At 42.9% G+C, this 14,790-nt stretch overlaps 1 protein-coding gene across 10 annotated transcripts in view; it reads left to right on the top strand.

Annotated features, from left to right (window-relative positions):
• NEK1 (NIMA related kinase 1) overlaps window positions 1–14,790 on the top strand; it is a 209,798-nt gene that overhangs the window by 127,163 nt on the left and 67,845 nt on the right. For all 10 annotated transcript variants that reach the window (XM_077477191.1, XM_077477190.1, XM_077477187.1 and 7 more), the window contains 2 exons: window positions 645–836; window positions 13,339–13,542. In XM_077477191.1, the coding sequence (XP_077333317.1) occupies window positions 645–836; window positions 13,339–13,542 (396 nt within the window). The remainder of the gene's footprint in view (window positions 1–644; window positions 837–13,338; window positions 13,543–14,790) is intronic.

Raw genomic sequence — 14,790 nt, 5'->3', positions numbered from 1 at the left:
TCTTTGACAGGTATCTCCACCCCCCTCCCCCCTGAAAGGTGCCAATTGTGACACCGGAGGGGGGGAGGGTTCCGATCAGCGGAAGTTCCACTTTAGGGTGGAACCCCGCTTTAAAGTCTAAACCTTTTTCTGACACTTGTTTCTTACAAAGTTAAAATCACTATTTTTTGCTAGAAAATTTCTTGGAACCCCAAAATATTTTTTTTAGCAGAGTCCCTAGGGCATAAAATGGAGATTGTTTCAATATTTTATGTCGCACTGTATTTGCGCAGCGGTCTTTCAAACACAATTTTTTGGGAAAAAATACAGTACAATGAATAAAAAAATAAAAAACGAAACAGTAATTTTAGCCAGAATTGTTCGGCTCTATCATCTGGTATAAAATTGTGTGACCAGAAACTGTGGTGTTATTCGTGAACAATCAGATTTTTGTATATAGTATAGTGTTTGATGGCTTGCAAGCTACCAATGCTTATAAAAAAGGTAGTATTCAGAATGGCCTTTGATCATAAGGTGCAGATGTGGATCATTGTTGTGGACCACTTTTTTGTTTATTACAATATATCTACTGAGTAGACTTTTATTTTTGTTAAAAAAAAAAAAAAAAAAAACTGCTGATGCTCTGTAAACACTTTGACTTGTAGATACTCTTCATATCGAAAAAGTTGAGAATGAAACCCTGTCACGGGATCAGGAAACATGTAAACCACAATCTGTGAATATGGACTCTTTAATCTCGCCTAATGAACAAAGAGTACCTTTGGTTGAAAGTCCAACTTCCTTAGACTTGGCTTCCGTAGACACCACTTCTGTCAAGACTGAGGACCATCTTTGTGGTAAGGGAAAGACTGATGATTTAGGATTTTACTAGACTGTTAAAAATAGTACAAAGCTCAATGATGTATATTAAAATGTATTTTTAAGCAAAAACATTTTTTTCATCCTTTTAAGTTTGGGTAGGAAGTGGGAACACTTGGTTATAGCTCCAAAATAAGAGTTGAGCGGAAATGAACTGATTGACATCTGTTCCAGGGACAACTTCTTCTTTTTTTTTTTTTTTTTTTTTTATTCAAAAAAGGAATAAACCGGTGACAATAAACAATGCGCTCAACATGGAGCACATAGAACAATAAGGTACATTTACTGTGCATTGATATTTTGCATAAGTATAATCATACAGCACTCTACTTCAAACCAATCCTGATATACATGTTTAATAACAAACACAAAATTATTGATTATCGTTACTTCAAGCATTGGTTACAGTAAGATCAGAAGAACAGCACGCATCCCACACCTTGTTATATTTAGCTGGGCAACCTCTGTGTTCAAAAATAAGATTCTTATAAGGCAATACCTGATTCACTAACCAAAGCCATGTACGTATAGATGGCGGAGTGGGCTGAATCTATTTAAGTGCCACAGTTTTACGAGCCATAAATGTTTCCATTAACATGGTCCTTGTATGTCTCAGCCACAACTCTTCGCCTAGGACTACTAACAAACACACCAATGGGGTACATGGAACAGGGATTGAACTGCAGTCAATATCTCCATCACCTGTTGCCAGTAGCTCACTATGACTGGGCAAAGCCACATAACATGTGCGAAGTCCACACGTGGGCAGGTGCACTTAGTGCATGCAATCAAACTAGGGTCAGATATGACAGATGGAACATAAAAAGATGGATCAGTTTATTAACAGCCGGGGACACAGATAAATGGGAGGAGCAAACCTCCTCACAATCCTTGTCAGATAAATCAGGGAAGGGATAACTGTTTAAAAGGGTAATTTCCCTCATTTTGGGAGATTTCCTGTAACTTATTGTTGTATCTCTAGGTCAGGAATTGAAAGAAACTTTCCCTGGTGGTGCATTGTGTTTTAACCATTTCCTACTTTTTCCAAAGCTAAACAGAAGTTTCTAATCATACATTATTGGACATGGAATCTTCTTCCTAGACAACTAGGTTATTCACCTAGCTTCAGGTGACTGAACACTGGCAAACAAAGCTGGCAAAGGCAAAGAGCTGGTGGGGCCTTTTTCCTACCTTCCATTTGGCTGCTTGAACTACAAGGCACTTTGCCCCTGTCTGGGGAACCCAGGCTGCTGCTGCAGACCCTGATGCTGTGCTTTCCTCTCAGCTGCAGCTCGCAGTAGGAGTTGCAGCCACTGCCCAAATGTGCTTGCCACCACAGGAGTTTGTCACTTGGCTACGCCACTTTCAGCCGCAGTCTGTTATGAGACTTTCAGCTGCTACCCTAATTTAAACTTTCCATCATTTATTCTGTTGCTCCTTGGGGGTGCCTCTTTACCTGCGGTGCGTCGGTCCCTCCAGGATGCACTATGCAGGCACATGCCACTTTGCCTTTCAGGTGCGCAGATGCTGGCACATCTACTCCTCGTCTCCTCCCTCCTGGCTGCACCGCAATTCTTCTGCGGACCGTGACTGATCACAGGAGGCGTACCATCTGCATGCTCTACTGTACTCAGGGAGTCTGCAGTATGTCCTCTTGATTGGTATAGTCCTGACCACTGCCCCCAGTCTGAGTTGCTACCCTCCTGAGAGGCTAACTCTTTCTTTTGTCTTTCCAAAGAGAAATTCTCAGTCATCATGCCTGTTTGTGGTGTTCCTTGTTAGAATCCTCACATCGCAGGGGTGCAAGCAGGCTCACTCTGCCTTTTCTCCACAGGCCATCTCTGTTTCTCCTCTTGCGTTGCCTGAAGAGGAGTATCAGGGCTCCTCATCTGACTCAGGGGACTCCGCACAAGAGGATGCCCAATCTGCTGATACCTCTCCCAAGATACAGGATTTTATTTCTGTACTTATTGATGCAGCATGTTCATTTTGCCCTGCACCAGCCGGAGTTGACCCAGACAAAGGTCACGACAGCCAAAACATTTCTTGTACATTTGCCTGTTGTTTGGTGACTGGCCTCATGCAGAAAAAAAATCTTCAGTACTCCTAAGCACTTTTCTCATCAATATTTTGCGGAGGGGTCCCTGTCATGGTCCCAGCCATTTCCTGCCTTTTTACAAAACCTTACAATCCCTGCTGAGGATGTCTAGGTGTTCAAGGACCCTGTGGTTAAGCAGTGAGAAGCCCTCCTTAAGACAATGTTTTCTCTGACTGATTCTGCTGTGTTGTCTTTCTACAAAGAGAGATTCCTGGCACTTTCAGCTTTCAATTTTCTTTATTGTGACAAATCCACAAAGTTTAAAAGTGTTTTAAAATGTTTCAGCCAACGACTGTTTCACATGAAGAACAAGCTCACCCTTTTACACTTGGAATACACTCACTCTGGGGATTAATCCTTTTAACTAATTCAAAATCAATCCTAATTGGTTCCCCACAGCTGTACAGTGTAACCTGCCGTCACCATGTCTGTCTGTCCTACTCTAGCTGTTTGCTCTGTGAGCATGGCCCATTTTTGCGAATCCACTTGTCCATCAGTTAGAACTCTTGCCTATTGTCCTATACAATTGTGGGAATGAGTGAGCATATGCTCTCGACCTTGTTTCTGGGATGAGACCCCTTTCAATGCATATGCAAATTATCTTTTGGCTTACGTGTTGAACTACGAAGCTTCCCTGCAAGAAGCGGCTCATGTGTAAGTTCTTTAAAGAACAGTGCCTATTTGGTGACTCTTGCTCTATAAAAAGAAGGCAAAAGTTCCTCCTACAAGAACCCTCAGTTCCTGAGATGAAAAAGAGTTCCTTTTAATTCCCTTGGGGCATTCAGGTGCAACCCCAGCCTTACAGATCCGCCATATAACTTTGATGCCAAAGCCTTCCATGCAATTATGGGAGCCCTCCATTTGTCAGAGGGTATAAGACAGACTTGCAATCCTCCATCTCCATTCTATTTCATGCTGTCAAACTTGACATTCTCCCCACAGAAGCAGGCCAATCTCCACACTGCTCTCTAGCAGCTCCTCTGTCAAGGGGTCATTGCTCCAGTTCTGGACTACTATACTTTAAATCTAGTCTGTTTCATACATTGTAACCAATAAGGATACCCATAAACATGAGAAGACTGAAAATAGTTAGAAAGGGTTACAATTACGTGTGTTTTGCTCATTGTCACATACAGTATGTAGATTTAAAGCAGTTGTAAAAAATTTTTACTAAAATATAACACACGTTCTACTTACAAAACAATTGCATAGAGCAGCCCTGAACCTCCTGCTCTTGAGTCCCACGCTGGCTTTCTATGATGCTCCTCTTCTCTGTGTGCCACTATAGGAAGATGCTTCCTATGATGGCACACATGTGGGCTCACTCCCTATTCAGGCTGCGTGCCCATTGACACAGCCTGGCTGGGCCCTGCCCCCGCTCCCTGCTCCCTGGATTTGACTGACAGCAGCAGGTGCCAATGGCTCTCAGCCATGCCTGTAAAAGAGCAGAGTGTAGTTGCAGGTGGGTACTGGATTGATACAGGACTAAGTATTTTCGGAGGGAAGGGGGAGATTATCTGCTGAAAAGTTTTTTGCCTTAATGCATAGAATGCATTAAAATGGTTGGAAAGGCTCAATTTTTTTTTTTTCATCCTATGCATGAAGGTAAAAAAAAAAAAAAATCGGTGTGCAGCAGCGCCCCTAGCACCTCTAAAACTTACTTGAGCCCCATCTCCATCCAGCGATGTGCACAAGAGCCTACACTCTCCCTGCTCTCTCCCTCCTCATTGGTTGAGACAGCAGCGGTAGCCATTGGCTCCTGCTATGGTCAATCACAGCCAGTGAGAGGAGAGAGCAGGGGCAGGGCTAAGCAACGCTCTGTGTGTGACTGGACACACGAAGCAGTGACTTGGGAGCAAGCCTAGTCAGGTGCTCCCATAGCAAACTGCTTGCTATGGAGGCAGGAGAAAGGGGCCTGGAGCGCCAACAGGGGACCAAGAAGAGGATTGTTGGGGCTGCTCTGTGCAAAACTATTGCACAGAGCAGGTAAGTATAACATGTTTTTTTTTTTTTATCACTTTAATGTGCAAAAATGAATGACTTAGGAGCCAAAAAAAAAAAAGTTAAAAGAAACTATAAATGCTATTTTTTTTCTTCAAATGTCCCCGAATAAGAATCCTGCCGCAGGGCTTCTATAATCCATTTATTCATCTTCAGTCATCTAGGAGACATGAGTATTACTGAGTACATGGTAATCGTGACAAATTTTCTATAATTTGCAGCAAATGCTTGTGGAGGGATTTATAATGGATGTGATGTCTACTTATCAGTCACAATAAGTGTTGGAAAATCATTTCAGATAGAAGTCTGGAAAATCATCCTCTCACAACAACACATTTCATTGCCCATTTCTGTCATTTTTTTTCTGTTTTATTGCTTCTTTGATTTAAATAGTTAACATGAGAGTTCAACCTTCAGCTGCATCTTTTTTATAAAACGCGTACAGTGGGGCATATAACATTATTTAACAGAGGGGATTGTATGAATATAGCAGTCATTTTAGCAGCAGGAAGGGAAGGGGTAGGGAGCAGAGCGTTACTGACACAAGCGGACAGGCAGAAAGGGGAGGGGGGAGGGAGAGGACAGAGGAGAGCTGCAGATGACGGGTGAACGTAAACTGACCACGGTGTCAAGGCTCAGCAGCCATGATAAACCGCAGTCAGTTTACAGGGGGGGGGTTAGAACCAGGCAGGATCAGCCAGGTGTTTTAGATTATGCAAGGAGCCAAATTGCACAGCACAAGCATTGAGCTGTTATTCATGGTTTATGGGAACAGTATCCATTTTATTAGGGTCACAAACACGAACTACTGAGTAGTCTGTAATAGGCCAAGGACTTGGCTGTGCTAACTTAATTTGTGTAGATCACAAGACCAAATTTCAAATCCTTTGGCAAGTAAACACTACACCTATACAGTATGTGTTTGAACTGTTGGTTAAGCTGTTGACATTAGATTCAGCATTAACAATGTAATGGATACCTAAACCCATGAATAAATGTTTAATAATATTACATCTAATCAGTCCTCCGCTGTAGAGGCCATTCTTACTTTCATTTTCATTTTTCATGCTAAAATCAGTTTTAGCAAGTACAGGAAATGCCCTACTGTATGATCTTGCCAGAAATGCAGTGTCCTTGTACCTTCCTGTGAACAGAAAATGGTTTTAAAGTCAAAATGTTTTTTACCTTGATGCGTTCATTGCATTAAAGGGGTTATAAAGACCAAATGTTTTTGATCTTGATACATTCAATGCATTAAGATGATAAACCTTCTGTGTGCAGCAGCCCCCCAAGACTTTGCTGAGCCCCATCTCGATTCAGCGATGGTGCACGAGAGTCTTGGCTGTCCGGAGACTCTCCCTCATTGGCTGAGACAGCAGCTGGCTCCATTGGCTCCCACTGCTGTCAATCGGTCAGTGAGCCAGTAAGAAGAGAGAGGGGGCGGGGCAGATCCACGGCTCCTTGTCTGAGTGGAAACATAGAACCTTGACTCGGGTGCCCCCATAGCAAGCTGCTTGCTGTGGGGAAAATTCAGCAGAAGGGAGGGGCCAGGAGCTCCGGTGAGGGACCCAAAAACAAGAGGATCCGGGCTGCTCCATGCAAAACCACTGCACAGAGCAGGTAAGTATAACATGTTTGTTAATTTTAAACAAAAAAAAATCACTTTAATATCACTTTAAACATTATACAAAATAACTGCTTAAAGCATGTAAAAAAAAGGAAAAAAAAACCCTGCAAAGGCATAATGAGCTAGTATTCACCACATACTAGCTCATTATGAAATACTTACCTTAGAAGGAGGTCCCCATATCACAGCTGGTCCACGCTGAGGAAGCTGACATCTGCTGAGATTCGTGGCTCCGGCGCTGTGAGTGGCCGGAGCCGCTATGACGTCGCTCTCACGCATGTGCGCAGGAGTCTTTTTCCTGGCAAGGTCTGGCAGAGTCTACCGGACCTTAAGCCGGGCATTCACATCGCATGCACCATTGACGTCAGCCGCTGCATGCAAAGTAAATATTTCCTAAACCGTACAGGTTTAGGAGATATCCATTTTACCTACAGGTAAGCCTTATTATTGGCTTACCTGTAGGTAAAAATTAAAAATAAGGGTACACAACCACTTTAGCAAGTGTAGAGACAATATATCATCTATGCAGTGCACATTGTTTTCAATCATTTGTCTGACGTAGACTTGTGAGAAGCAGCAGTATGCGCAGACATTGTTTGACCTTTAAATGTCTGGGCCCTCCCCAACACCTGATACCACTCACGATCCAGTGCTGTATTTGTAGCCCTGCTCTCCCCTCTTCCTGCCATTGGCTCATGCTGCCCCCACTCACTCCGCTCAGGATTTGACTATGTCAATGAATGCACACAGCTCAGCTTGGAAGTGCTCCTGCATGAGTGCCCCCATAGCAGCCTGCTGTGGTGGGGGCACTCGCAGAAGAGTAGAGTAGAGCACTCACAGTATAGAGTTTTCTTTTCTTACATTAGGGGACACAGAGCCATAGTAATAACTATGTGGGTTATATCGGTATATCAGGTGCTGGACACTGGCACGCCCCTTAAGGTGTGAACTTCCCCCATATAACCCCTCCCATTACTGGGAGTCCTCAGTTTTTTCGCCAGTGTCTAAGGTGTTGGGCACGTGTAAGGATGTGTGTACTAAGCTCCATGGGCAGTAATCCTTTGCTGAGAGCCAGCCATTCTGATCGGATCCACTCTGATGTCTCTGTAATGAACTAAATGAATGGTACCCGGGCCTCGTCATCCAAAGACACAAGGTTTTGCTTGCGAATGCTTTTAAAGCTGGGCCCTGGGATTCAGTACTTTTTGGTAGTAAAGCCAATAAAAGTTTACTGGCAGGGTCTTCTCGCAGGTCCAGGATTGCGGGATTTCCTGAGTGTACCCCTGTTCCTGAAGGTTTCCTTTCAAGGTCTCGGAGCCTACCGTGAAGGGCGAAGATTGTTTTTTTTTTATCTCTGATAAACCCTGCTGCGAGATAAGGTAGGGGAGATTTTCTCAGGAATCTCTCCTTCCATTTATTGTGTTGTCATGTCTATGTGTCACCACTGGAGGCTGTATTGAGCACTCGCCATTCTGACCCTGGAAATAACAGAAGCGTTCACTCTCCTCTCCGCTCCGTTCAAGCCAGCTCGGACCCTCGGGTATGAAGGGGGGTTTTGCTCACTTCCTGGGCCCCCAGTTTGGCTGTTTATGATCCTTTGAATGCCAGCCAGCTGCCTTTTTTTTTCCTTAAAATTTTTTGGGTAGATCGTGACCACTCGTCAGGCGGAGGATTTACCCCCCCCCCCCCCCCCCCGCCCGCCATGATGCCGCCACGATGCCGCCACTCACACACTTCCCTGTTGAAAGAGGAAGGGGTGAGGGGCGTTTTCATGTGAGGAGCGTAGCTAAATGGCGTCAGACACCGGCAACATGTGGAGGAAGTAATTTAGAGCTCTGCAAGAGAAGCTGCTGCCTGGTGGTGGAGGGACAGAGCAGAGTGGTTGCTGGTCAGGTTTGGTGACACAGGCATTTTCCTTTTGACAACATTGTACTGTATAGCTAGGATTAATAGCAGTTATTGTACTGTACTATAGCCTAGCAAGTGAAACATTCCTTTGCTGGTACTGCCTCTGCTTTGTACTGTAAGCTTTGAATGACAAAGGGACCAGAAACTCCTCTTAGGGTTCTAAGGGGTTAATGGTATAGAACAAGATAAAAACCCTTCCAAAAGAATGCGTCTTCCACCCCTGAGAGGTAAAAAGAAAAATAGGCCAGTCAGATGAAGCTGTCAAGGGTAGAGCACTTCTGTCCCTGTATTTCATACAAGCAGGTTTTTCTCCTACCATTAAAAGATTATTGCTATGATGTCTCTCCATAGTAGGACTAAACATAGCAGATTCCCATCTAGTCCTCTGGGCCCTTTTGTTGAGGTGCAGGAGGTTGGGAATCGGGTAGATCTTCCCTAATAATGGAAGATACTTATTTTCCTCCTTCAGAGAATCCTAATAGGGAGGGAGTAGCCACACAAGTCAGGTGTTAGTCTACTCCCTTACTTAACCCTTTTGTTGCCCGCCACAGGCTCTTGATGTATCTACCTCTAATAGGGTTCATTTGAACCTCCCCCACCTGTGAGTCCATTTAACATGGTGTCCTATTGAACAAGTTCTGTAGTGCAAATCTGCAAGATGCAAAAAGCACTAAAAATGCATAACTATGTATTCTGAATAAGAACATTTTTTATGAAAGAAGTGGGGGAGGGGGGTGGGGGTGTTCCAGCTATTAATGCTGCAAACACCTCAGTGAGCAGAGTCTCACATTTCCAGTGCATAATGCTCTGTTAAAGGATCCAGCAAGTTAAGGTTGGATTTTCCTTTTAAAGACAAGATGTCTTTCTGGCTGCTTCAAGACACCATCTTGTCGGCCTGGAATAAAGAGAATTCAGGCCTTGTTTGTTTGTTTCCAATATGCTTGGCTCCCAACATAGGTCAGAGCCTAAATTGGTGGTTGTTATCCAGCAGGAGGGAAAATATTTATCCTGCAAGGTGTTAGCAACAGATGGCAGCCTTCTAGGCTGCCATCTGTTGCTAACACCTTGGAAGAAGATTATGTCCAGGGGAGATGGTCCAGGTTAAAGGACCTTGCCTATCAACTTTGTTGGAAGTTTCAGGCAGTACATCTGGCCATAGAATCTTGGCGGTCAGATTACAGGACTGTCCTGACGGGATCCAGTCTGACACCCAAGGCGGTGGCTTACATCGATCACCAGGGGAGGCACGAGAAGTCGTGCAGCCCAAAAAAGAGGTGAATAATGTTCTAGATTTGGCAGAACACAACACTCCTTGCCTATCGGCAACTTTAATATTTCAGGCGTACTACTTGAGACGCCAACAATTATTTCCGGGAGAATGATCTCTTCACCCCGACATCTTCCTAGCAATATGTCAGATGGGGTACTCCGGACATGGACCTATTCGCATCCAGATTCATTAATAAGGTCGACAACTTTATGTCAAACAAGGGGTCCGCTAGCAGGAGGAACAGACGCATTAGTCTTCCCAGGGAAACCGTTTTCACTGATCTATGAATTTCCTCCAGCTCTACTTCCACGCCTTCTGCGCAGGATTATGCAGGAACAGAAAGAGGTGATTCTGTTTGCCCCAGCCGAGTCCCAGAAGATCTTAATTTATCGAGATCATAAAGAGGTCAGTAGAAGTCCTTTGGACTCTGCCATTATAGCCAGGCCTTCTTGCACAAGGTCCGGTATTTCATCCTACTTTACAGACAAGGAGTTTAACAGGTTTGACTGTTGAATCCCACTCTATAAAAGATCGTGGGTGATCTCCTTCAGTAGTGTCAACTTTGACTAATTCCAGGAAGCCGGCTTCCAGAATCGCTTACTATAGAATCTGGAAGGCATAGGTTTCTTGGTATGGATCCAGGGGTTGGCTCCCCAGGAAGTAGGTCAATAGGCAGGATTCCTGCATATGGGATCTGAAATGAAGCTGGCCTTGACTTTTATCAAGAGCCAGATCCAGGCCGTGTAGATGTCTTTTCCTATGGCCTCTTGCTTCCCACTCTTGGTGCGTAGCTTATTCAGTGAGTAACACGGTTTATTCCCCCTATCAGGGCGCCTCTAAATCCTTAGGATTTAAGATTAGTCTTCTCGGCTTTGTTAAATCAGCCGTTTGAACCTTATGAGAAATTCTCTTGGTTCTTTGACAAGAAAGAAAATCTTTTTTTTTTTTGCTTGCCATTTCTTCTGCTAGAAGAGTATCGGAACGAACAGCTCTGTCTTGTAAGAGCCATATTTCATCATGCATAAGGATGAGGTGGTTTTATGTCCTCATCCTGAATTCTTACCAAAAGTGGTAACAGGGTTTCATTTAAACCAAGATATTATTCTTCCTTCTTTCTCCCCAGAAGCCTTAATCTGGGGAAGAGAAAACACTACAGTCTCTTGATGTAGTAAGAGTGATCAGAATCTATTTAAAGGCAACCGCTCAGGTTCGCAGTACACAGGTTTTGTTTGTACTGCCAGAGGGTCCAAGATATGGACAGGCAGCGTCAGGATCCACTATTTTCCAAATTGATTTGTCAAGTGATTGTTCAAGCTTCAGCTTAAAGAAGAAAATTCTTCATTCTCATATTAAGAGCACACTCATCCAGGGCGATTTAGTGCTTCTTGGGTGGTGCATCATCAGGCCTCTATGGCTCGGATCTGTAAGACTGCAACTTGGTCTTCGGTTCAGAGGTTTATCCGATTTTATCAAATCGATATTAAAGGTCATGAGGATATTGCCCTTGGGCGCAGCATATACTGCAGGCTGCAGTATGAGTCCTCTGGCCTGCTGTTTTTTGTTCTTCCCCCTTCAGTTGCCATTGCTATGAGACATCCCACATGTTATTACTATGGCTCTGTGTCCCCTGATGTAAGAAAAGAAAATAGGATTTTTAAAACAGCTTGCCTGTAAAATCCTTTTCTTTGATGTACATCAGGGGACACAGAGGTCCCTCCCTTCTTCTTATACACTTCGATTGCTTGGCTACAAAACTGAGGACTCCCAGTAATGGGAGGGGTTATATGGGGGAAGTTCACACCTTAAGGGGCGTGCCATTGTCCAGCACCCTGTGTCCCCAGATGTACATCAAAGAAAAGGATTTTACAGGTAAGCTGTTTTAAAAATCCTTTTTTGTCAGGAGACCCCAGAAGAGAAGGTTCAGGGCCGCTCTGTGCATTGCACAGAGTAGATAAATATATAATACGTTTATTTTCATAAAAATAAAAAAAAACTGAAGCTTTACCATCACTAAATTGCCAAGGTAAAGACAATATTACCAATCTTCTGTTAAAGTGGTAGTAAACCACTGGGTGATTTTATTTATTTATTCTCTCATCTGGAAGGCACTGTCAATGTATGCATCGCACGCCTTTTTGTTTTACTTAGATCAACAAAGATTTATTTATTTATTTATTTATTTTTTGGAGAGGAGCCTTGGTGGCATCCTTGGCTCCCTCCAAAAGTACAGAGGGAAGAGTGAGGGTAGGCACCCAAGGACATGAGGGGGTTGATTTACTAAAACTGAAGAGTGCAAAATCTGGTGCAGCTTTGCATAATAGCCAATCGGCTTCTAATTTCAGCTTGTTCAATTAGGGTCCTTTCACACGGGCTTGCTCATTGGGGATCGATCTGCTGATCCCCGCTGAGCAGACAGATGAAAGGTCCGTCTCTGTTCACCTTGCTGCTCGGAGAGCCACACTCCTCTATAGGGAGATCGGATGAAAACGGACTGCCTGTCTGTTTTTCATCTGATCCAATCCTCCAGACGGATGGAAAATTTGGTCACCATCAGTCTGGCTTTCAGACTGGATCGGATAGCTGCGGGTGTCAGCAGACATGTCACTATTGTTGCGGCGCGCTGGTTGGGACAGTGCCATTGCCGGCAATAGACTGCGATTTGGCATGCGATTTGATATGTCAAATCACGCCCATGTGAAAGGGGGGGTTTAGGGCCCTTTCATGCATTGTGTGTGCATTTCTGGTGTGGTATTTGGTTTGCCTGCACCTGTAAAAAAAAAAAAAAAAAAGGGGGACGTGTGACTCAAAATCTGTTTTTTACTACGATTTTGCAGCGATTTCATTCCAATGGGAAGCAGCGTTTTTGGTGCGGTTTTCAGCACCGCATCAAAGATACAGCATGAAGGACATTTCAAAACCCATCGCACCCACAGCGCAGTGTGAAAGTCCCATAGGATTTAAATGGGAAACATTTTTCTTGCAGAGTAAAAGTGCAGGAAAAAACATATCAGTGTGAAAGGGGCCTTGGTAAATCAACCCCAAAGTGTTCTATTTGCATACCAGGTCAAAATAAAAGAAAGAATGGAAACTAATACAGCCTCATCATATAAGGACTTTAGATGCATTTTAAATTGGGTAGGTTATAAAAAAAACTTTTTTTTTTTTTTTTGTGTTTTTTTTCTACAGTTGTAGGCCTTAGGCAGTAGTCATAGCACCATCTTAAACAGTAACATAGGCAAGGAATAAAAGCTAAAGAACCTGCATTCTCAGCAAATGCTTAAAACAGCTGCTGAAAAATAAAATCCAAGGGTTTGATGTCATTTAATGCTGAAATTTTCGAAAAACTGTAAGTCCTATTTAAGTTTATTGTTTTGAATGACTGTAGGTTCAACCCCCTATCAATAAAAATATAATATAAAAATAATATATTTTATATGTGCCTGATATATTCCTACTTTGATTTCTTCTATGTTGTAGATTAATAAGTAGGTGTTGGATAATGTTGCCTTACATAATCAAGCCTTTCTGGTGCTTTAGCAGCTAATACAGCTAATGTCATATTTTATAACTATGCAGGTGAACTTCAAACCAAAAAAGAAGAGCTACCAGGCCAAAATGACTTGCAGGATGTTGAAGCAAGCAAAGGCTCTCCTGTAGATGAGGGCTCTTTAATTTTGCTAACGGACGTGAACTCACCTGAGCCAGTAGAGCATCTTTCTCCAAAGAAGGGACAAGATGACCTGGTTTTTGATCCTACCCAGGCTGTGCACCAACCATGTGGTATGTAACTAATTGTATAGATTCTTACTTTGAGACTTCAACTATGAGAAAACAGTATGGCAACCTCTGGCTCAACTATCCAATATCAGTATACATACAAAAAGGAAACAAAAAAAGGGTACTCGAAGAGTAACCATGGTTCGAGTAACCCAGACCGTCTCCCATGGCAAATTCCTCGTCGTTCTAGTGCTTATACTATCCGTTTACAGGCATTCTATGCAGATGGGATATACAATGCTCCATCTGTGTTTTCCTTTATTGGACTCCCGATCTCTGAATATGGTCTTTACCTTTGTAAGACGTTTATATGCCCCTGTTTGCGCAGCATTCTAACTTTGCTGTGAATAGAATTGGCTGCATTGCTGGGTATCTTTTCGCAACCTTTTGAAAATAGTCCACATATTGGATATTATTATTGAAAACTTTCCAGATATTTGTACATGAGGCTCAGTCGATCAACAAGACAGTGAGACTCGCTCTTTTTGTCACCTTTCTGAACCTTGATCGTGTCCTAAAGAAGCCTGAAATGCGTAGATGCACAAGGGCTCACTGTACAAACTATAATTTTACATGATTTTTTACACTCGGGAATACTGTGATTATATTATGTACTTTTTTCAATAAATATTTTTTTTTCTACTTCTCCATTGTTTCTATGCCTTTAAAGTCCGACCCATGGTTACTCTTCGAGTACCCTTTTTTTTTTTTCCTCTCTAATTTACAGATGTGGCAATGTGAGTGCTCTCCTTTTTTTCATATACATACAAAAAGCTTACATAGAAGCTTTTTGTTGTAGTTGGTAAGCAAAATAAAGCCAATATTGAATACTGTTCCTTTTGAGCGGTTGCTCACCAGGTAATAAAATAATTCCAGGCTAAAGATAAAGTCACTTAAGGAAATCCTCAATGTATGTTTTAGCTGGACTAAAACAATTGTGGTGCTTTAATAACATGGTCTCTGTCTATACTTTCAGCCACCAGGAAAAAAACACTTCTGGTACGCTATCTTGACAAACCATATGGTGCTATAAGTGACCATCTGTGTAATTTTACTCATGGTACAGTACTGTTCTAAGCGGTACACTGTTTACAATATGCCCAAATTTAATCTAGAAGCTGCCTTTCTCTATGAAAGCAAAATATGTGTAAAATCTTTCAATGTAGATGAGATACCTGCTTAATGGACACTGTAAGGATTCACAGATTATTGCAAGGTGCTTTACACAAATTTGTAGGAGTTACTGATTAA

Source organism: Lithobates pipiens, unplaced genomic scaffold, assembly GCF_037356315.1.
Source record: "Lithobates pipiens isolate NorthernLeopardFrog02 unplaced genomic scaffold, aLitPip1_a1.2 Scaffold_13, whole genome shotgun sequence".
NCBI lineage: Eukaryota > Metazoa > Chordata > Amphibia > Anura > Ranidae > Lithobates > Lithobates pipiens.
Note: the sequence above shows the minus strand (reverse complement) of the source record. Positions and strands in the feature narration are given on the sequence as shown.